Here is a 23,660-nt window from a genome sequence, read left to right on the forward strand (position 1 = left end):
AGCTTTTAATTGTCACATGATTTTGAGAAAGGAGACTTGTAAATCTTTAAGTTGGGTAACTTGGGATCAATCTCACATTTAAGAGCCTGCCAGGGGATGGGCAGTGGTGGTGCATGCCTTTAATCCCAGCACTCTGGGAGGCAAAGCCAAGCAGATCTCTGTGAGTTCGAGGCCAGCCTGGGCTACAGAGTGAGATCCAGGAAAGGCGCAAAGCTTCATAGAGAAACCCTGTCTCGAAAAACCAAAAGAGCCTGCCAGGGAAGACAACAGTACTTACTGCTGGGTAGTAAATTATTAAAAATGAATAACCTGTAAACCTATCACTGCATTGTTTCATTAGGTACAGGACTACAGCAAGTCAGCCTTTCTGAATCTCCTTTTCAATAAACAGTAACAGTAAATAACCTCATATTTTTAAGACTGATAAATCCTGGAACAGTAAGTTATGCAAAGTGCTCAGCAGATGCTGGTACGTAGGGCTCAATGAAATATTGTTCAGTCTGTCTTTGTTTCCAACAGTCTTGGTAAAGGAGGAACGCAAAGCTTCCTTTTCATCCTTAGAACCTCACAAGAGAGCCTCACCTTTGACCTCCAGTTCCAGCAGAATTGTCAGTAAACTATTACAGTGTAAGCAAAACATTCTCCTTCCATAAAAAGAAGGACCGCACAAGTAGATTCGACCTTAACCCTCCCCCTCCACCAACACACACACACACACACACACACACCCCTACAGCTCTGTCAGCATTTCCTGAATAGACAATGTTCTTTTCAGCTCTAAGAGCCAAAGTGTGACAATTTTCATCAATTTTTTGTTACTGTGGCAAATGTTTCAAAACAACAAAACCAAACACACACACACACACACACACACACACACACACACACACACACACAGCGCTAAGCCAGCACACTCAGGAGCTGTGACTAAGGGTGGTTTCACAACTTCAAAGAGGTGAAGTGGAAGTCAATGTCACACAATTGACCTTGTTTGTAGGATGCTTCTCCAACTGACAGCATCCACCCAAGGCTTTTCAAAAATGTGTGGTGATATGTGCCTTTCACACCAGCACCTCCAAGACGAAGGCAGGCAGATCTCTGGGAGTTCGAGACCAGTCTGGTCTACATATCAAGTTCCAAGGCTACATGGTGAGTCCCCATTTCAAAAGAAAAAAAAAAAAGTTATTAGCAGGCAGTAAGAGCAAGAGCAAACATCTGAGGACTCCTGGAGATGGATGTATTTATCGTTAAGGCCCCTAACAAGCAGATTCTTAGGCTTGTGGTCCCATTTAAGGTTAATGGGGAGCTGACAATGGTTGCAGGTGTCACTGATGAGGGACAGGGGTACAGTTCAGTAGTTTGTGCTTAGCTAGCACGTGTAAGGTCCTGGGGTTCAGACATCAATACCACAAGATCAAACAAACTTAGTAGTTAAGAATGGTAGAGCTTGCCTGTAATCCTAGCTCTCTTAGGATACTGAAGAAGGATCTGAGGCCAGCTTGGGCCTCTCAGTGAAACTCTTGTCTCAAAAAGCACTATCAGGGCTCTGGGGACGGCTCAGTGGGTAAAGCCCATGCTTTCCAAGCACAAGGTCTTGAGTTTGAGCCCCAGATCCCACACAGAAAAGCTGGATGTGTGGGCCATCGAGATGATTCAATGGGTAAGGTGCTTGCTACACAAGTGGGCCAACCTGAGTTCAATTCTTAGAACCCAAAGTGGAAGTAGAAAATCAACTCCTGAAAGTTGTCCTCTGACGTCCACAGTGCACATTCCTCCCCCCCCCCCAGAATAATGCAAAATAGAATATATGTAATTTTTTAAAAGCTTATGTGGCTGAGTACGTAATCCAGCACTGGGGAGCTGGAGGCGGGCAGACTGGCCAGCCAGTCCAGCCTTAACCCACGGTGAGCTTCAGGCCACCAGGGACTCTGTCACACGGGAGGCGGGCTCCTTCTGATGAAAAACAAAGCTGTCCTCTGGCCTCTACATACATGCTCGATCATGACAATAAACACAGTTTACTTCTTTCCTAGTGGAGCAGCGAGGCGCTCCGCTCCCCTCTGAAGTCCGCGCTTGGACTCAGGCACGTCAGACGCTAAGAGGCAAGCCTCTCCCAAACTTCCAAATGGTGTGTTAATGCTAGACCCCTGGAACACACCCTGGCAGGGAGGCAACTCTCCGGACAAAAGCCTGGGTCCGTTTTCTAAGTCAGCATCCTAGACAGGTCGGAAATAAGTGCCGGGCTCAAAGGGACAACCTGTGACTCCAGGTTTTCCCAGATCCCGTGCTTCCCGCCAGCTGCCCTGCCGGAGACCCAAGGTCACACAGACGGCTATGAGCAAACCGGCGATCCCGACGCCAGCTCCGGGTTTCACGCGGAAAGAGGCGCCAGACGAGCCCCGGCGTCAGGAACGCCGCCGCGTTCAGGGCCCCGGCCACCGTGGTCCCTCACCCTGGCTTCCTCGGGCAAGCCAGGGACGGCGCCGGGAGCCGACACGAGAGGATGGAGGAGGAGAGTGGGCCCGAGGAGGCCCGTTAGGCCGGGGCGGGCGCTCGAGCCGCCCCGAACGAACTCACCGTCCTCCTAGCCCGAATACCCGCTCCACTGATGCCGGCTTCTCGTCTCCCGTCTCTCGCGAGAAGAAGCCGCACAGCACCTAGTCCCATCAAGTCGACGCGGCCCGACTGACGGCGTGACGCTGCCCGGCGCGTCGCCGCCGTCAGCGTGCGTGCCCACTTCCAAGATGGCGGCGACGGCGGCAGTGTCTGGCGTCCTCGGCCGGGTGGGCTGGAGGCTCCTGCAGCTGCGGTGCCTGCCCGGTGAGGTGACGGCCGAGGCCGGGCGACGGGGAGAGCGGGGGAAGGAGGAGCGGTGCGGGCCTGGGCTCTTGGCGTAGGGCGAGCGAGGCGGTGGTGGGGGATAGCAAGGTAAAGGTGAAGGGCATCGGCGTGGAGCCGCTGGGCTCGCGAGCCGGAAAAATAGCACTTAGTGGGTTTAGTTCTCCAGACCCGAGCTGTGAGGGGCAAAAGCAGCCAGGCAGACCTGACACTCCGTTCCCCAGAGGTAATGGAGCGTCAGAGAGGGCTCGGTGTGCCCAAGGTCACAGCTCGTCCGTTGCGGCAGCGCGCTCGGCTCCGTTGCTATGGGCGCTGGGCCAGCCTCGCTGGAGGGACAGATGGAACCGCTAGAGAGCGTCCAGTCCGGTTTCCCCCAGACTCAGTCATTGCCACACCACGAGCGGGTGACTCTTTATTTCCACATGAATGCAGACATTTACTTTTAAAAACTTTGTACACTGTCATTAAGTGGAAGAGCAAAAACACTGTCCATAAATAGACCATTTCTACAATGACACATTAACGTAAATATGCAACTAAAATGTCTGAGCTGCAGAGATTTCACAGCCATACTTTGGAGACCCCTCACTTCAGATTTTTGTGGGTATTTGCCCCATTTTCTGTGCGTATAACAAAATGCTGATGTTTTTATGCATGGTATTCTGTGTTTCTTTCCACATTATTGTTTTCAATGACTTCCTTTTTGCCAATTTTATCTAAAGTTTCAGACAAGATATGTTTAGTAAAAATAATACCTGGGTCCAACACATCCAATCTTAAGTATTTAATCAAGAAATTGTATCCACAAAAAGTTGAAGTGTATTCACAGCAGCTTTATAATGGCTGGACCCTGAAAACCAAACATCCATCTCTTGTAGTATTGTGCAAGCACTCTGCAACAGGTACCTCCAAAGTACCCCTCCCCTTTCTAAAACTTTTGAGACAGGGTCTCACTCTATGTATGCCCCTGGCTGACCTGGAACTTACTGTGACTGACCTTGAACTCAGAAAGACTGGCCTGCCCCTGCTTTTAAGCCTGAGTGCTTAAAAGAGTGTGCCATCATCCTTTAAAAACAAACAAACAAACAAACAAACAAAAACCCCTTTTTAATCTTTCTTGCTTTTTTTTTTTTTTTTTAATGAATGTTCTGTCCGCATATATGCCAGAAGAGGGCATCAGATCCTATTATAGATGGTTGTGAGTCACCATGTGGTTGCTGGGAATTGAACTCAGGACCTCTGGAAGAGCAGCCAGTACTCTTAACTGCTGAGCCATCTCTCCAACTCTATATTGTAACACAAATTGCTAAATGGTCTTATTAATAAATAAATAAATAATAAATAAATAAATAAGACAGATATTAGGGTGAAAACTGAAAGATCAGAGAAACAGAACAAGCCAGCCATGTCCTTACCTCTATGAAATCCTCAGCCTCAAGATAGAGACTTCCTGTTTACTCATGTATTATATACCTTCCTATGTCCTGCCATCTTACTTCCTGGGATTAAAGGCCTGTGTGCCTCTCAGTACTGGGATTGAAGGTGTGTGCCACCAGTGCCTGGCCCTGTTTCCAGTGTGGCCTTGAACTCACAGAGATCCAGACAGATCTCTGCCTCCCAAGTGATAGGATTAAGGGTGTGTGCCACCACTGTCTGGCCTCTATGTCTAATCTAGTGGCTGGCTCTGTCCTCTGATCTCCAGATAACCATCTGTAATGAGATCTGGCACTCTCTTCTGTGTACATAATAAATAAATAAAATAAATCTAAAAAAAAAAAAAATTAGCCAAATGATGGTGGTGCACACCTTTAATCCCAGCAAATCTCTGAGTTCAAGGCCAGTCTAGTTTACAGAGTTCCAGGACATCCAGGGCTACACACAGAAACCCTGTCTTGAAAAACAACATAATTTTAAAATACATATGAAACAAAAGAAACTACAGAAAAATTTAAAACATGTAGATAAAACCCTAGGACAAGCAAAAATAATCTAGGGTGTAAATTTCACAACAGAAGTCTGGGGACTGAAAGGGTGGGAGGGAGTTTTCTGGGTCTACAGAGCGAGATCCAGGACAGGCACCAAAACTACACAGAGAAACTCTGTCTTGAAAACAAACAAACAAACAAAAGATTTGTATATTTCACTGTATATAAACAATTCATAAAGGAACAGTAATCACTGAACTCTAATGATACATAGTCTGCAATAAATAATCAGCAATTAGAGTGGACTAATGAAGAGCATGATAAATCTGTAGAAGCTGGAGTGGATATACAGGTGTTCACAATTTCTTTAGCTTATCTACAGGTTTGCAAATGCTGATGATAAAATGTTGGGAAAAGGAGAAAGTAGTATGAGTTTTTAGACAGGAGACCCTACTGATATTTCCTACAGTAGTGGGATTGCAAAGGTTAGGGGGGTGACTCAGAGGTTAAAGTGCTTGAGTGTGAGGACCAGAGTTCTGGTCTTCAGAACTCATATAAAATGCTGGGTGTGCTGGTACATGCCTTTAATCCAGCACTCAGGAGGCAGAGAGGCAGATTCTGGGAGTTTGAGGACAGCCTGGTCAACATAGTGAGTTCCAGGCCAGCCAGGACTGTACAAGTGAGACCTTGTCTCAGAAACAAAAACAAAAACAAAAAAGAAAGAAAGAAAGAAGCCCAAAGGTGAAGAGTGGGGATCTCTAGTTCAGGCTGGCTAACAAGACTAGCTGTATCAGTAAGCTCTAGGTCGGACTGAGAGACTTTACCTACCTCAAGGAATAAAGAGGAAGAACAGATTGAGCGCGATTCCCAGAGTTGACCTCAAGTCTACACATATTTGTGCATGCTGAACTATCCACATACATACAGACATGCACACAATACACACAAACACAAAAAAGAAGGAAGAGAAATGTCATGTAAACACTTGAAGGTAGACACTGTTATAATATGTACATGGGTATTTCATTTCACTTTTGGAGGATACCTTAACATTGTTATTGAACAAGTAGTGTAGTTAGAGTTTTCCTGCCTGGCCCACAGTCAGGACAAATTTCTCTTTACTCGCCAGTCCCATAGTCGCTCAGACCTAACCAAGAAAGCACACAGAAACTCATATTGCTTGCAAACTGTATGGCCGTGGCAGGCTTCTTGTTATCTACTTTTTTACCTTAAATTAACCCATTTCTGTTAGTCTATACTTTACCACATGGCTTGTGGCTTACCGGTGTCTTTACATGTTGCTTCTCATGGCAGCAGCTGGCAGTGTCTCCTCCCAGCCTTCTTGTTTCCCGCCTTCTCCTCTTCCTTGTCCTGCCTACCCTATCCAGAGACTAACACTTTTTTTTTTTTTTAATTTATTATTGTCACAAAAGAGGGTGCCAGATCTCATTACAGATGGTTGTGAGCCACCATGTGGGTGCTTGGAATTGAACTCAGGACCTCTGGAAGAGCAGTCAGTGCTCTTAACCTCTGAGCCATCTCTCCAGCCCGAGACTAACACTCTTAATCTGTGGGTTTTAAAAAGCTGCATATTATGGGGCCAGCAAGATGGTTTACTGGATAAAGGTGCTTGACACATAAACCTGGCAACCTGAGTTCCATTCCCAGAATGGATGTAAGGGTAAAAAAAGAGAACCAACTCCACAAAGGTATCCTCTGAGCTCCAAACATGCATCGTTGAATGAATATCCATGTACATTATGCACACACAGTAATAATTAAAACAATCATTTTAATCTGCATATTGAGGGAAATGTTTTATACAGAGCCATACAGCTGACCAATAGTAGAAACAGGCCAAGAAGTCAGCCAGGTCTTCTGTTAATTGATTTACATGTTTCAAGGTTTCTGTTTCACAAGGTGTCTGTGGGGGACTCAACACTGGAATGAGTGGCTGCAGAGGCATCCCTACTGTGGATTTTCCTCATTCTTATCTACACTCTGGGTCTCAGGGGTGTTGCATGGTGAATGTCCCTGACCAACAGTCTTGTTTCTGTTTCAGTGGCCCGCTGCCGATCGCCTCTGATGCCACGTGCCTTCCACACTTCTGTGGGGTTCAGGTCTTCAGAAGGGCAGAAGCAGCAGCCTCCCCAATCTTTTTCCTCAGCAGCATTCTGAGGCACAGGGGCCAGAAACACCCAACTCAGAGCTTCCTCGTCAGCCCCCCAGGTAAGCATTAGTGTCCAGATCTACCCATTCCTGGCCACTTTGCACGCTTCAGAATGTACCTTTCTCCTCACCAGCCCCTCTTTGTGTGTGTGTTTGTGTATGTGTGTGAGTGTGTGTGTGTTTCTTTTTTGAGACAGAGTTTCCCTGTGTAGCTTTGGAGCCTTTCCTGGAAGTCACTCTGTAGCCCAGGCTGGCCCGGAACTCACAGATCTGCCTGCCTCTGCTTCCTGAGTGCTGGGATTAAAGGCTGCACCACCACCGCCCGGCCTCACCAGCCCCTCTTGCCTTCAGATTTTTTCTCTTTTCCTCGCTTCTGTTCCCTCCCCTCCTCTCGATCTCCTCCCCTTCCCTCTTTTCTTTCTGATAGGGTCTTGTTATTTAGCTCCTGTTGAGCTGGTGGTACTTTGCACCCCAGGCTGATAGCCCAAACTTGGCCTTGAACTCTGGGACCCTTCCAGCCTCGGTCTCCAAAGCACTGGTATTACAGGAGTCAGCTACTGTGCCTGGCTGCTTTCAGTTGTTTTTAAGGATGACAGCAGTGCCTTTCCATTTTAGAAAATCTAAGCATTGTGGAGAATACTTGAAATCATACACAGGGATAACTCGTCTGCCATAAAAGTGCCTTTTAGAGATCTCTATAAGCATTTTTTTAGGCTGAGATCTCACTCTGTAGCCTAGGCAGACTTTGAACTCACAGTCTTCCTGACTCAGTCTCCCAGGTGCTGGATTATAGGATTATAGATGTATTACCATAGCCTGTTCAACAGTAGATTCTTAATGTCTTTTCATAGTTTGTGTCATTTTAGTAGTGGTGTGATATTCTGGTAATGGGGGGCTGGAGAGATGGCTCAGTGGTTAAGAGCATCGACTGCTCTTCCAGAGGTCCTGAGTTCAATCCCCAGCAACCACATGGTGGCTCACAACCATCTGTAATGAGATCTGGTGCCCTCTTCTGGCATGCAGGGACACATGCAGGCAGAGTACTGTATACATAATAAATAAATAAATCTTTAAAAAAAAAATATTCTGGTAATGAATGAACCAAAATGTATTTAACCTGTCTTAGATGACTATTTAGATTCCTTTGTTTGTTAGGGGACGCAATATGATAAAGCACGTGTGTCTCTCTCCATAGAAGCGGGAACTTTGAAGAAGTAATCCAACTACTAAAGTGTCTTAGTTTTCTATCGCAGTGATGAAACACCATGACTGAAGCAAGTTGGGGAGGGCAGGGTTTACTTGGCTTCCACATCACTGTTCATTGTGGAAGGAAGTCAGGACAGGAACTCAAACAGACGGGAACCTGGAGACAGGAGCTGATGCAGAGGTCTTGGAGGGGTGCTGCTTACTGGCTTTCTCCTCATGGCTTGCTTAGCCTTCTTTCTCATGGAACCCAGGACCACCAATGTCCTGGGATGGCACCACCCACAACAGGCTGGGCCCTCCCCCATCAATCACTAGTTAAGAAATTGCCCTACAGCTGGAACTTGTGGAGGTGTTTCTCAGTTGAGGTTCTCTCCTCTCAGAGAACTCTTGCTTGTGCCGAGTTGACGTAAATCTAGCCAGCACATAAGGAGTCGGAAGGAAGAGGATCACAGGTTCAAGGCTTGCCTGGGCTACATAGAGCATAGAGGCAAAAGATAAACACATTTAAAGTTTCATTGCCTGTATAGGGCAAACTTGGCTTCCACATGGTAATAATAATTTACATCTGGGGTTTTTGTTTGTTTGTTTGTTTGGTTGGTTGGTTGGTTGATTGGCTTTAGTTTTTTGAGACAGGATCTCTCTGTGTAATTCTGTCCTGGAACTAGTTATGTAGAGCAGGCTGGTCTCTAACACAGAGATCCTCCTGCCTCTGCCTTCTGAGTGATAGGATTAAAGGCATGCACCACCACCCCTAGCAGATCATTTTCTTGTTAATCCCTCCACTGGAAATTGAACTTTCCTCAGTGGAAAATTATAGTATTCATTAGTTTGTTTTTTTTTTTTTTTTTTTTTAAACAAAGTTTTGTTTGCTTGTTTTGAGACAAGGTTTCATTATGCAACCCTAGCTGGACTGGAACTCTTCATGTAGACTATGCTGGCCTACAACTCACAGAGATCTGCCTACTTCTGCCTCCTGAGTGCTGGATTAAAGATATATGTCCATGCCTAGGCCAGTTTTTTAAAAGTACTTAAAAAAATTGTGTAGGTGTGTGTGTCTGTTTTGAAAGGCCAGAACAAGGCATCACACTCCCTAGAACAGTGGTTCTCAGTCCACCTGATGCTGTGACCCTTAAGTGCAGTTCCTCATGTTGTGGTGACCCCCCCACCACCATAAAATTACTTTTATTGCTACTTCATAACTGCAATTTTGCTGCTGTTATGAATTGTAATGTTAATATCTGTGTTTCCTGATGGTCTTAGGCAACCCCTGTGAAAGGATTGTTAGACCCCCAAGGGGTTGAGACCCACAGATTGAGAACTGCTGCCCTAGAGTTTAAGTTACTGACAGTTGTGAGCTGCCCAGTGTGGGTTCTGGGAAGTGAGCTCAGATCCTCTGCAGAGTAGTAATTGCTCTTAACTGCTGAGATGTTCTCCAGCCCCTGTTGTTCATTTTATTGATTGGCTGATTGATGATAAATTTGAGACATGTTCTTGTGTAGCTGAGACTGGCCTTAAACTCCTGAACTTCCTCCTGTCTCAACCTCCCATGTGTTAGGATTGCTGGCAGATAACCAGCTAAATACTTTGCAACTCAACAAATATTTTTTGAGGATCTATACCTATGAATAAACTAACCATTTTTCTTGCTCTCCTGGAGTTACAGCCCGGTGCAGACATAAGAGAAGCCTTTAAACACCATGGAGTGTCCAGCCTGTGACTCTGCAACATGACCTTGTCATCTATAAATATGTTGAGTCATATTCATAGCTCTCATGGGGCACATGTAGCCTATGGGCCCCAGGTTGGACACACTTGTCTAAGGAAGATAAGCAGAAACCCAGGCTGGTACAGGGCCATTGTTTTCATATCATAAGAACTCAAATCCCTGGATGCTTTCTTACTGTGGAGACAGGGAAAGGATGATAGGATTTGAACCTTGTTGGTATTAAAACATCCATACTAATGCAGAAGTAAAGCCTCTCTTAACATGCTTAGAGGAGACCCAGGACCCCTGTTTCTGGTTGGGCTCATTCTGCATGCCAGGCTATAGAGGCTGAGGTGACGTGTGCTGGGCCCTGTATCTCAGGTACACAGACCAGAGTGGAGAGGAGGAAGAGGACTATGAGAGTGAGGAGCAGCTGCAGCATCGCATCTTGACAGCAGCCCTAGAGTTTGTGCCTGCCCATGGCTGGACTGCAGAGGCCATTGCTGAAGGAGCCCAGGTAGGTAGAGGTGAGGGTGGGGCAGCAGACCCAAACGAACCACAAAGCGCCTCCTCATGCTTTCTTCAGTATAGCTCAGAGCTTCACAGCTACAGGACAGTCTGGGTTATCTTCTTCTTTCTTTCTTCCCCATAGGATAGAAATGGCTTTATTTGTTTGTTTGTTTATTTAATCTATTTATTTATTTAGAGACAGAGTCTCTCTACATAGCCCTGGCTGTCCCGAAACTTGCTCCATAGTCCAGGCTAGCCTTGAACTAAGAGAAGATCTGCCTGTCTATGTTGATTCCTTTCCTTGTTGAGCTGTGTCTAGTAATATTTTTCTTTAAATTTAAGGGTTTATTTTTGGTGTGTGTGTGTGTGTGTGTGTGTGTGTGTGTGTGTATGCACCACACATATACCTGTGCCTGAGGAGTCCAGAAGTGGGTATTGAATCTCTTGGAACAAATGGTCACAGATGGCTGTGAGCTGCTTGTAGGTGCTAGGAACTGAACCAGGTTCTCTGTAAGAGCAGCAAGTGTAGTAAACTGCTGGGTGTTCTCTGCAGTCTCCAAGTCTAGCACCATTCATGTGTGTGCTGCTGGGACTGAACTGGAGCCTCATGCATGTTAGTTAAGCACTCTGCCACTGAACAGTGACTCAGAGTTTCTTTTTTACTACATTTTAAAAGTTACTTTTGTTTCTATGTGTATGGGTGTTATGGGTGTGTATCTGTGCACCCCATGCATACCTGGTACCTGTAGAGACTGGAAGAAGTTGTCAGATCTCCTGGAATTAGAATTACAGATAATTGTAAGCTGCCATGTGGGTGCTGGGAATTGAACCCACATCCTCTGGAAGAACAGCCAGTGCTCTTAACCACTAAACCATCTCTCCAGTTCTTGCACTTTATTTTAAGCCAGAGTTTCCTCTTGCTAAGTTACCCAGACTGCCTCAAACTCACTTGAACCCAGGCAAGTTTTTTCTTTATTGTGTGTTGAGAATGGAAACTTAGCCTGAAGCATACTTAGCAAGTGTTCCATCCCTGAGTGTTTACTATCCATTATATTATGGGGCTAGCATTCCAAGAAATGGGTTTCATTATAACATTTCATATCTGTATATGATTATGCTTTGCTTGTATTCCAGGTGTCTCCTCCATTTTGTCCTTTCTCTCTTGTTGTCTCCTCTCTCCTCCAACCCAAGTAGTTTCCCATCTGCTTTCATGACATAATTCCATTGTGTTCCCTTCTCCCCCGGAGTCCCCTTTCTGCTTTCATGTTACACACACACTTAAATCTAAATTTTGCCCATTAAGGTATGTGTCCTTCTGAGTCTAGCTTATTTTAATTAACATAATGTCCAATTTCATCAGTTTTCCTGTGAATGCCTTCATTTCCTGGAGCAGGCTTTTTCTTTGGTCCACCAACCAGCTCCCAAATCATGACACTGATACTTATTATTAGTTTTGAATGTTAGGCCTTACTTGGGCTCATTTCGTGCTAGCTCTTATAACTTAACCTGTTTCTCTTCATCTGCATTTTGTTTCAGGGCTTTTTACCCTTCTTTCTCTCTGTATGTCCTACTTCCCTGCTTCTTGTGTCTGGCTGGCTGGCAGCCTGGCTTCTGACCCTGGGCATGTCCCTCTCTTTCTCCCTCGTTCTCTCCTCCTCCTCTTCTCTCATCCTTCTGGAGCCTAAATTTCTCCTACTTGTTCTCTCTGCCCACCAGCCCCATCTATCCCTCTCCTGCCTAGCTATTGGCCGTTCAGCTTTTTATTAGACCAATCAGGTGCCCTAGACAGGCAAGGTGAAACAAATGCAGCACATCTTAAAATAATTCAGCATAAACAAATGTAACACCTTTACACAGTTAAAGTAATATTTTGCAGCATAAGCAAATGTAACACATCTTTGCCCAGTTAAAATAACATTCCACAACAATTTACTTCTTACGTCTGAATACAACTCTTTTGTGTATATTTAACACTTTTTTTTTTTTTTTTTTTTTTTTTGGTTTTTCGAGACAGGTTTTCTCCATGTAGTTTTGGTGCCTGTCAGATCAGCACTGGATCCATATCTTGACTATGGAGAGTAGTGTAGCAATAAACATGAACGTCCAAGTATCTCTGTAAACACTGACTTAGACTCCTTGCGGTGTACACTAAGGCATGGCACAGCTAGATCTCATGGCAGTTTTCCTTAGTTTTTTGAGAACTTCCATACTGATTCCTGCAGTGTCTACACAAGTTTACATTGCAACCAGCGGTGTCTAAAGTCCCCACCTTCTGTGTTGACAGGCATAGTGACTCATGTCTGTAATCCCAGTACTTGAGAGACAGAGGCAGGAATAAGATTGAGGTTCTGGGCCGGCCAGGGCTTCATAGTGAAGTCCTCCCAATTCCCCTTTTCTCATGTCCTTGACATCATTTCTCGTCACTTGTTTTCTTGAAGCTTCTGTTTTGACCAGGGTGGGGTGGAATCTCAAAGCAGATTTTTGTTTGTTTGTATTAAGATAGTCTGATGTTGGCTAGACTGGCCTCATATTTGTATATATCTGAAGCTGGCCTTGAACTCTGAACTACTTCCACCTTCCAAGAAGTGGGGTTACATGTTTGTGTTATGCCCAGTCCTCAAAGCCGTTCTGTTCTAAATAAAAATTACTATTATTATTATTGTTACTATTATTATTGAGAGAGAGTGTGTGTGTGTGTGTGTGTGTGTGTGTGTGTGAGAGAGAGAGAGAGAGAGAGTGTGTGTGTGTGTGTGTGTGTGAGAGAGAGAGAGAGAGAGAGAGAGAGAGAGTGTGTGTGTGTGTGTGTGTGTGTGTGTGTGTGTGTGAGAGAGAGAGAGAGAGAGAGATAGTTTGCGCCACTTGGAGGGCGTTGGATCTCCTGGAGCTGGAGTTAGAGGAGGCTGTGAGCCACCCAGTGTGGGTGCTGGGAGAAAAGAACAAGGACTCTTAACTACTGGGCCATCTCTCCAGCCCTCAAAGCACTTTTAGTTTATGCTTCTCTGATAGTTAAGGATAGTTTTCAAATATTTATCGTCTTTTTTTTTTTTCTCATGAGGATTTTGTATTCGTTCACTAATGTATTTGTTGATTGCGTGGTTTGTTTTTGTTTCATTTGTGGAGGTTGGTTTCACCTTGTTCTTTCTGTACCAGCTTTGTGTTTATTGCCATAGCTACACTCAGGCCTTGCTGAGGGGTTCTGCGGACTTGCTTCCTGTCTTCAGCTGCTTTTGCTTGGGAGCCTTGGTGCATGGCACTTTGTCTTTTTCTTCCAGCTTCTTCTTATGTGTGAGAGTCTTAGAGCTCAGAGTACGGCTCCTAGCTTCTCGAGCCCAGGCCCAGAGGCTTGCGCTCACAGAATTTCTTGAGGTTTTCCTTCTCCTCTGCCTTGAGTGCTGGGATTGAAGGTCTGGGCCACCAACCCAGCTCATTCTGACTGTAGTTAATGACTGTGGAAACAGGGCTGACAGATCTGCAGGCAAGTTGGAGTTTGAAGAGCCAGGATTGTGTGCCGTCTGTCACTTTAGTGACACGTAGCTGGGACAGCTCCATCTTCCAATGTCCCTGCATTTCATCAGTTTCTCCTTGCCAAGAGGACACAAGTCCTTCATCTTAGCCATGGTTGAACTTGGTGTGTACTTAGCCAAGATTTCCTCCCAGACTCTTCTTTTTAGTTTGCTCTAATCCCGCCTGTCAATTCTTTGATTGTTCCCTGTGCTGTCGGTCCTTCTCAGGAAGTCCTTGCCTGTGCCTGTCTTGAGGTGCTTTGTCTGTGGGTACCCACTAGTCACTGTTCATGTACTGGACAGATGAAGCTGTGTAGCAGTGGACCTTCAGGTGGATAATCCACTCCAGAGCTTGTCCATCCGCTGACCTCAGGCTCAGGTTGTTAAGTCTGAGAGCTGGTCTCACCAATTCTCCGCTACCAGAAACTAGCGGTGGGGATGCTTTCCTCCACATGCTTCAGTCGGGGCCTGGCATTTTGTCTTCTCTACTTTTTGATTTGTTAATAGCTGGCCCTCATCCAAGCTGGAGGTGTCGAGCACATAGAATGGGTCTGAACGAGAGGAGCTAGCAGGACTACAGGTGGCTTCTGAATACTCTAGCCTGAGTCTGGATGGGAGTATATGGCAAGATATAAAGGGAGAGAATCCCAGTTAGATGTGGTGGCTCACACCGCTGGTCCAGCACTTGGGAATTTGAGGCAAGAGGATCCTGCAGGTTTGAGGGCAGCCTGGGCTACATATTGAGAGCCTATCAAAAGAAGGTCTGAGTTAGAGCATCTTGGTACTGGAGAGAGAACAAAAGATACCTTCCACGGCTAGCTGTTGGTTATGGGAGCGATAGCTGTTGGGTCCTGGGTCAGAAGTCAGAGGGCTGTGGCGTGGAGGAAGTAGAGGACAGAGGCTGAGAAGACTGTGCCAAGCAGGGGAAGCGGGATGGAAGTTGAGCATGGTTGAAAATTTGTGGGGCGGGGGAGCAAAACACAAGTGGGGGTGGAGATAACAGAGGGGCGGGCAAAATCAAAACTGTGAGGAGATTCTTTTTTTTTTTTTTTTTTTGAGCTGAGGATCGAACCCAGGGCCTTGCGCTTGCTAGGCAAGCACTCTATCACTGAGCTACCAAGTGAGATTCTTAAAGCAAGAGTGGCAAGATTGGAAACGAGGTGGAAAGACTGGCCTTAGACGTACTGGAGAAGGCAGCATTTGGTTTAGTTTCTTCCTCCCTCCCTCCTTTCCTTCCTATTTTTAGACGTGGTCTCTCAATAAAGGCTTGGCTGTGCTGGAACTCACTATGTAGACCGGGCTGCCCTCAAACTCACTGGGTTTAGTTTTTAAACACTAAGGGATTTCCTATAGGATGGCTTTTGATTTCTCTTCAGAGTGCATGTGATGGCTTGGGGAACCTAAGTAAGGAGTAGGAGGAAGCAGAAATTTGTGGGGGAAGGAAGAAATTGATGGAGATTTCACAAATGTGAGAGAAATTAATAGGATTGTTTGGAAAAATTGAATGAAATGGAATACTCTGTTAACTGACTTTCCTCTTATCTTCTTTCATACTGGGTGCTGCTACCTATAGACTGCTGACCCAGTTTGTGGGTGAGAGTGTAAGCCTCAGTTTCCTGATTTGTAAGGAATGCCCCTGAACAGGGCTGGTATGGGGCAGTGAGACGGAGTGTGTAATGTGCACAGCAGCCTGCAGTGGCCCTGCAGCGGAAGAGAGGCAGCTCCCCGGCCCTGCAGCAGGAAGTCATAGTAATGTTTTTCTTCCTTTCCTGCTGCCTGTTCCTGTTACCTTCCAGGTTCTGCCTCCATAGATGCTCAACAGTCACTATGGATCGGGCAAGCAAAGGCTGTCTCTGCTTGTGTAGCTCCTCAGTGGCTCTACTGAAGAAAATGTGTGTAAACAACTGACAGAGTGTGGGCTGTAGCTCAGTGGTAGAATGCTTGCTTAGCATGCCCAGACCCTAGGTTTCATCCCCACACTGCAACAATAACTGGATGATTAAAGACAGACACCTGGCAGTCCCACTTTGCTGGAGCTCTGGGTGAAGGGAGCATGACAGGAAGGGAGTGTTCTCTCCAAGCCCCTGCAGCGTTGGTGGAGCCCCAGGTTCCAGTGCTACAGCTCAGCTCTCACTGGTCTATGGTAGGAAGGGGTATTTTGACCCATTTAATGAAGGGAAGTGAAGGAGCCTGGTCCAGTGTCAATAGTCAGTGTTGCTAGAACGTGCTCACCAGGAGGATCATAGCATGGTCCTCTTTGAGCTCCTTTGCAGCAAGCTCCAGTGCTGGGCTGAAATAGAGCAGCAGTCCAGCAGAAAGAGGAGTATCCCTTCCCATGATGCTTACTTTTTAGTTGCCAGTTTGCCACAACCTAGAGTCACCTGAGAATCCTTGATTGAGAAATTGATCTAGGTCAGGTTGGCCTGTGGCATGGCTCTGGGGGATTGTCTGGGTTGTTGATGGAGGAGAATGTGGGTGGCACTGTTTCATGGGATGAGCTCTTGGCTGTGAGAGCAGAGAAAGCTGTCTGAGCACTAAGCGGCAACAAACAAGCGATAGGGCGGGCACACCTGTCCTCTCTGCTCTTGGCTGTGGGTATGAAATGACAGCTGCTTGAGCTCTTGTTTTGACTTCCCTGAAGTGATAGCATCTGAAACCTGGAATCGGAAGCCAAATAAACTCCTCTTTCTTCCCCGTGTTGCTCTGGGTTTTGTTTAGTTTACAGACAAGGTTTCTCTGTGTAGCCCTGGCTGTCCTGGAACTCAGAGACCCGCCTGCCTCTGCCTCCTGAGTGCTGGGGTATTGCCACAGCAACAAAAATACAAAAAGTAGAGCCTTCCCTTACTAAGCAGGGTTCCTAAGGAAGAGTCCTGAGTTCTGCATTTGGTCATGCAGTGTCCCCGAGTTAGCCACTGAACTCCAACTGCATACCTGGAATCTGGCTTCGCATAAACTAAGGGTCTGGTGGACCAGTGGTGGTTCCTGAAGTCACATGAGCTCAGAGTGGGAGGTCGGGGTCTCCACTGAAAATCCAGCCCGTTAAGGAAAGAGGTATTGGTAATAATCAGGCTTTTCGCCTCAGTGTGCTTACTCCCTTTCCTGCCGTCTCTCCTGTAGTCCTTGGGTCTTTCCAGCGCAGCAGCCAGCATGTTTGGGAGCGACGGCAGTGAGCTGATTCTCCACTTTGTTACCCAGTGCAATGCTCGCCTCACCCAGCTGCTGGAAGAGGAGCAGAAGCTGGTACAGCTGGGCCAGGCAGAGTAAGTTGCATGGCTTTATAGCTCAGGGTGGCAGCTACATGCCCTACCTAGGAAGCTGATACAAGAGGTGCCCAGAGGGTAGTACTAACAGCCTGCAGCTTGGACGGGTCTGAAACCCAGCAGCCTGTGCTGAGTCTTCCTCAGGAGCTGGCAGCACATTCCTCCTGGAGCTGAGTAGGCAGTGTGGCCCTGCTTTTGAACTAGAGACACACTGTTTCTTTTCCCTCTCCCAGGAAAAGGAAGACAGACCAGTTCCTGAGGGACGCGGTGGAGAGCAGACTGAGAATGTTGATCCCCTACATTGAGCACTGGCCGCGGGTACAGAGTCATCTTAAAGCCCCAGAGCAACAGTAATAATATTCCATCCCCAGAACTGTGCCTTGGAGGACTTAGCACACTGTTGAGAAGTTAGTTCATGGGTCTTTACCACAGGGCCAGGAAAGCCTAGTGCACTTGGCAGAGCTAGGTTCTTGCTAGGGAGTGCCATGGGGAACAATTCCAAGCCATCTGAGTCAAATTCATGGACCTATGAGTGGCCCTGCATACTAGTTCATATCACAGGTGGACCCAGCAGCCTGAGTGTTTCACCAGGCCTTCAAGGAGGTGCAGTCTTCCTTGAGAAAGGTCAGGACAGTTAGAAGTTTGAATCAGCATCTTTACTCAATGAATGCCCTGTTGTGCTTCAGATCTTGAAGACTGGGCTTCTTGTTGTATTGCTAGGGTAATGCTTGCCAAAAGAGTATCCATTGCAAGAACAGCCTCCATTTTCTAAAGCTTCTTTTTCTCCTTTCTGAAGCCTGTCACGGTGTGTCCCTTTTCTGAGTTAAAAAGCACATTAGAAATGAGGGTGATCAGGCACCCAGTGTCCTCTGTCCAGCTGGAAGACTTGAGTGTGTGACCTTGGTCGGCCAGCTGGTGGACCTTGATTACCTGTAGCTCATAAAGCCCGGGCAGTGCAGTGCTGGGTTTCAGCCACCTGCCTGGTCAGCACAGTGCCTTCTGGGCCACTTTGCAAGGGAACACTTGCCAGCTAGAGAAGGACCTCTCTGCCAGCCCCACGGCCAAGAGCATTATAGAGTTGGTAAAGTGTTAAGAGCTAGTTCAGTCGGGCCTAGAGAAGCTGGTGTTTGCTAAAGGAGGCTCTCAGATTGGTTCTGGCATAGTATCAACTGGGAGAAGTTTGTTTTGGGGAACAGGAATCAACTTGAGTCAAGCAAGGCAACAGAATTGATTGTGACAGAGTGGGGTGCCTTTTCCCATCCTCGATTCCAGGACTCTTAGACAGGAATGACCCCTTCAGCTGTCAGTATTCCCAGTTTGAAATGTTAGCCTGGAGACTGACTAGGTCATCTTAGGACAAAACCATGTCCCTGGCCCAATTACCTTTAGTCAGGGTTTCTTGCTGCTACCTCCACCCATGATGAGTTTCAAAGAGCAAGAACTAGGCTGTCCCTATGACAACCTCCCACCCCCCCAATGTGAGCCCTGTGTGAGCTGCTGTTACCTGCATATGGTGCCTCCTCTGTCATTTGTTCTTCAGGCCCTCAGCATCCTCCTGCTTCCTCACAACATCCCACCCAGCCTGAGCCTGCTCACCAGAATGGTAGATGACATGTGGCATTATGCTGGGGACCAGTCCACTGATGTGAGTACTTTCTGTAGGCCTGTAGCTTGCTAGCAGAGGCTTGAGTCAGACATTTCTTGAAGTTTGTGAAGTTTCTTTGATCAAAAGTCTGGAAGGCCAGCAGTGTCATTCCCATCTCAGGAGGAAAGGTCCTGATGAGTCAGAGTGGCATGTGGATCATTGTCATCCAAGGGACCAGCATTTGAGCATGAACCAGTGACTTGTAGAGGTGAGAGTGTAGAGAACCTCCCACAGACTGCTCTATCATAAGCATTTCCCTCAGTCTCCAAGACATAGATTCTGCAGCAGATTTCTCCGTGTCTGCCTTTGCTGAGACTGACTTTGAGACATTGCTTTAAAAAGAAATTTCTCCCACATCTTGACCCATTTTGCTGGGAGATCAATAAGCTCCTTTAAGAAGGCACCAGGAAGAATATGACTTGTTAAGTGCTGCCATATTTCTGGTGGGATATTAATATATATACCTTCATAAAGAAAATTAAAATGTGATAGTCCTGTGTGGTCTCCAGGATGGGAAGGTATGTAGATACAGACTTGTGCCATATTTGTAACAAAGTGCTTTAATAAACTTTATCTGTGTGGGAATATACCACCGACAGAGATGGGAGGAAAACAAAATTAGAGAGCAAAGAAATTAAAGGAATAAAACACCAAGTAGCTGAGCTGGTCCTCCGAAGAGCAATTACCATGCAGGCAGAAGTCACCAGGGACTCCAACTCTCAGCTTCACCCAGATGTTATAACCTGTCCCTGATCCTACATCAGCTCTCCCCATGTGGTTTAGTCATGACTGTTGGATTGTAGAACCTCCCCAGGACTCAGAGGGTTGGGCATTTGCCCAGTCAAATCACTTTGGCTGCTGTTTAAACCTCCTGGTTCCTAGTATTTAATTTAGACCTCTGACTCAACTTAAGAGGTTGGGACCAGGAGCTTACAGTATTAATCTCACAGGCAGCTTTGATGCTCAGCCAAGTTCAGGGCAGTAGTGGTGTCCAGAGGGCCATATGTGTCAGTGAGAGAGAAGAGAAATGAGGAGGGAGCCTGGGAGTCCCTGAGGTCTTGAGTGTGAAAAACCCAAGACTCCTTTAACACACAGTGCAGTGATTCTGCGGCTGCTGGGTGGGTCTCTCTGCAGTTTAACTGGTACACCCGCCGTGCAGTGCTGGCCGGCATCTACAACACAACAGAGCTGGTGATGATGCAGGACTCCTCCCCGGACTTTGAAGATACTTGGCGTTTCCTGGAAAACCGGATTAATGATGCAATGAACATGGGCCACACAGCTAAGCAGGTAGTTGGGGACTGGCCATTTGGAAACCCTTTTCAATAGGCACACCTGTCTGCCTCAAGCCACACATGATCACCTAGCTGTTCTCTGCTTCCTGTTGACCTTAACTGACAGTCCCAAAGGCTTTCCCAAGGAGGCTGGCTGGTTTTTCCTCATGCTAGCCCTTCCGTAAAGTCTGCTCTGTCTGTCTGTGACTGTTGTCCGTAGGCTCTTTTCCAGTACATTAAACCATCCTGACTCCACTGTGGGGTTCATAGGCTTTCTGAATTGCCCTACCCGTTTCACCTTTGAGCTCACTCTGGGGCTTAACAGAATCTGACCCAGACTCCTCTTAGGTGAAGTCCACTGGAGAAGCCCTGGTGCAAGGACTGATGGGTGCGGCAGTCACGGTAAGTCCTGCCCAACTGGCCACTGTCTGCCTCCCGCTCCCCTCGGTCCCGTGCTGTTTGTAACATGTCATCAACCCAAGTTGCTTTGGCCGCAAGCTGAATAAAGCTGATCTTGGTTTAGCCTCAGTATCTTATTCTCAAATGAATACCCTACCTCTTCTTCGCTGGCCTCAAGAAACAGCCGCTGGAGCTGGGGAGGAGGGCAGTACATCCCTGTACTCCATCACTCATCACGGCTGCCCTGGGCCCTAGTGTGCTTGACTCTGCCATTGCTGTACCACTGCCTTGACTAACCCAGGGTTCCCCGCCGTAGTCTTGGAGGTTAGGCAAGCCTCACCACTCTCTCTGCTTCCATCCCTGTGTTAGCTCAAGAACCTGACAGGTCTAAACCAGCGCCGGTGAGAGAAAGGGGGAACCCACGTACCTGGGAGGAGCAGCAGTAACTATGAAGGGCTTTGAGAAGATGTACCACCCAGCGAACAGGATGTTAATGAGAACACAGTGAAGAACTTGGAGTCACTGTGACAGCCACGAGGTGAAATCACAGTGCGCTTGCTGCTGTTCTGATCTGGAATCGGCCACTGCTGCAGTTCCTGAGACCAGGCCTGGCCTCCTGATGCCTTCTGTGTTGCAGTTGTGTGATTGAAAAATGAGATTGACGTCCAAGCTCAGGCATCTTGATCACGTCTTGACCTTAGAACTGCTTTCTGGGAGCTGAGCCTGATAACCTCTGTTCTCAGCACTCAGGAGTCTGCCACAGCAGGAGTGAGAGTTCAAAGCCAGGCTTGTCCATGTAGAGAATTACAAGCCTCTTGAGCTACATAGTGTGATCCTGCCTCAAACAAAATCTCCTGAGAAATATACTTAGGAGATCACAAGCAAGTATCCTCCCCAGCACAGGACAGTCCTCTGGGTCCTCAGAAAGCTGCCTCCCCTGAGACAGGTGCCTTCTGGACAGTCATGCTGAGCCTGGCCAGAAATGTGATCCCAGGCCTGGCATCACAGACACTCACCAGCATGCATTGCAAGATCACTAGTGAGAGAATCTGTAAAAATAATAAATATGTTTGAAACAATTTCCTGTTGTACAGTTTCCATCTACACAATGTTGAGTATCCTAGACCCCAACAGTAGACAGTATATGGAAGAGGCCTGGGTTCTGGGCTTGGCACTGCCTCAGACCTCCAGGGTCACTATGACAGCTCTGCATTCTGGGCCCAGGTATTCTTCAGTCAGCTGAGGCTAAGAACGCTTTCCCAAGGCCATGAGCTCCCTTGTCTACTCTTAGTTTCTGACTGCCTGAGAGCAGTGCTCAGCTTCCATAGTCCTCTACCTCTGCGCTGGCTGGCTTTCTTTGCACCCACGGTCAGCACTGTCTTCTGCAGTGTTTAAATCAGCTGATGGGGAAGCTTAGCTTCAGAGCTTGTCGTGTGGGCTTTCCGTCAGGCTCTTCCTGTACCTCCCTGATTCTTTTATGCCTCTTGACATCCCATAAAGTTACTGCTGCAGCTATTACACTCCATCCTTTGTAGCATCCCTCTCTCACTCAGCAGACGAGCGTGACTCCTAATTCACTAGGATGGTGTGTGCTATGGAGCAGACCCCCCTCTATCAATGCCTTTCTCTATCTTAAGAAGAAATGTCACTCCTTGGTACAGCAAACTCTTTATCTCTGGTAACGTCTGCCCTCTGAGTGTAGTTCCTTCAGGCTTCTGTTTAAGGGCCTCTTTTCTCTGTGGAAGCAGCTACCACTTTTTTGAGGCCCGTTTAAACTCTTCAGGTGCAACTACACGGATCTGTAGATGTGGAGAGCATTGTGTCTACTTCAGAAGTACATCTGGCGATCAAGAGTAGAAAAGGAAAGTGTGTGTATCACTAACACATAAGGGCATTGTGGAAGAATACTTTGTGGACCTTTGAGTTGGCTCAATGGGGAAGAGCACTTGTAATCAGGCCTGTCATCCTAAGTTCAGTCCCAGGGCCCCACATGGTAGAAGGAGAGAATTGAGTCCCATGTTGTCCTTTGACTCCACACATAGGATGTGTTGGCACCATTATGTACACACACACACACACACACACACACACACACACACACACACACTAAAATACATGTGTTTTGTTTTTCATGTGTGTGTTACAGCCCTTGCTGAAGTGTGTGTGTGTGTGTGTGTGTGTGTGTGTGTGTGTGTGTGTACATACGCGTGCGCGCACATAGTTATAGCACTCTTGCTGAAGTTAGCTCAGGTGTGGGTCTGTCATTGTTTGCTTCTTTGTATATCATCTAATTGGCTGAGAACTCCAGGGGATTCTTCTCTCTCCACCTTCCAACGGAAAGGAACACTAAGATTACAGAGCTGCATTACCATGCCCTGCTTTACATGCGTTCTGAGGATTTGAACTTGGTCCTCATTCTCACACATAAATTGCCTTTACACACTTGAGTCATTTTCCCCAGCCCTCGTTTATCTATCTTGTACAATCTCGTGCTTTTAGAAAGTTTCATTGTATCCCTATGTATATTTAATTACTGTTATAATGATTTTATTTTTTAAATGGTAATATAACCACATCATTTACCCTTTCTGTTGTTCGAATTTCTAATAATCTTATAAAATACCTAGAGCCAGATATCTGGGAGAAAGCTGAAAGATCAGAGAAACAGAGCAAGCCACAGTCACCACCTATTACCTCACCAACTCTACAAATCCTCAGAAATAAGTCTTTACCTGAAAGGGTCTCAACTGAACTGCTTTAGTTCCTGTTTCCTCACACTGTGTATACCTTTCTCCACCCTGCCATCACTTCCTGGGATTACAGGTGTGTGTGTGCTTCCCAGTACTGGGATTAAAGGTGTGTGTCACCACTGCCTGGCCCTGTTTCCAGTGTGGTCTTGAACTCCCAGAGATCCAGACAGATCTCTGCCTCCCAAGTGATAGGATTAAGGGAGTATGCCACCACTGTCTGGCCTCTATGTCTAATCTAGTGGCTGGCTCTGTCCTCTGATCCTTAGACAAGTTTATTAGGGTTCACAATATATCACCACACCTTTCCCTTTCTTCCCCCCTTCCCCTTCCATACACCTCTCAAATCCATGTCCTGTTTTTTGTTAATTATTGCTATGCACATACACATTTCTAATACATGAATACAACCTGCTCAGTCCTTGTAACATTACCTGTATTTATATGATCTCGGGGGCTTTTAATATTGTATTGGATAA

The 23,660-nt window shown here is 46.7% G+C and overlaps 2 protein-coding genes across 5 annotated transcripts in view; one reads left to right on the top strand and one right to left on the bottom strand.

The window, feature by feature from the left end:
- Ciapin1 (cytokine induced apoptosis inhibitor 1) overlaps window positions 1–3,011 on the bottom strand; it is a 16,388-nt gene extending 13,377 nt beyond the window's left edge. Inside the window, exon 1 of one of the 4 annotated variants that reach the window (XM_036187256.1) lies at window positions 2,578–3,011. The gene's annotated coding sequence lies outside the window, so the exon portion shown is untranslated. The other 3 variants (XM_036187257.1, XM_036187259.1, XM_036187258.1) reach the window with 3 other exon arrangements.
- Window positions 2,719–21,513, top strand: Coq9 (coenzyme Q9). Its single transcript, XM_036187255.1, is given in 10 exon segments — window positions 2,719–2,820; window positions 6,826–6,926; window positions 6,928–6,992; window positions 10,225–10,360; window positions 16,974–17,116; window positions 17,350–17,434; window positions 18,657–18,761; window positions 19,896–20,051; window positions 20,384–20,437; window positions 20,804–21,513. Coding segments are annotated over 10 exon segments (957 nt in total). The 5' UTR covers window positions 2,719–2,744; the 3' UTR covers window positions 20,840–21,513.
- The last annotated feature ends 2,147 nt before the right edge of the window (window positions 21,514–23,660 follow it).

This window comes from Onychomys torridus, chromosome 5 (genome assembly GCF_903995425.1).
Source record: "Onychomys torridus chromosome 5, mOncTor1.1, whole genome shotgun sequence".
Taxonomy (NCBI): Eukaryota; Metazoa; Chordata; class Mammalia; order Rodentia; family Cricetidae; genus Onychomys; species Onychomys torridus.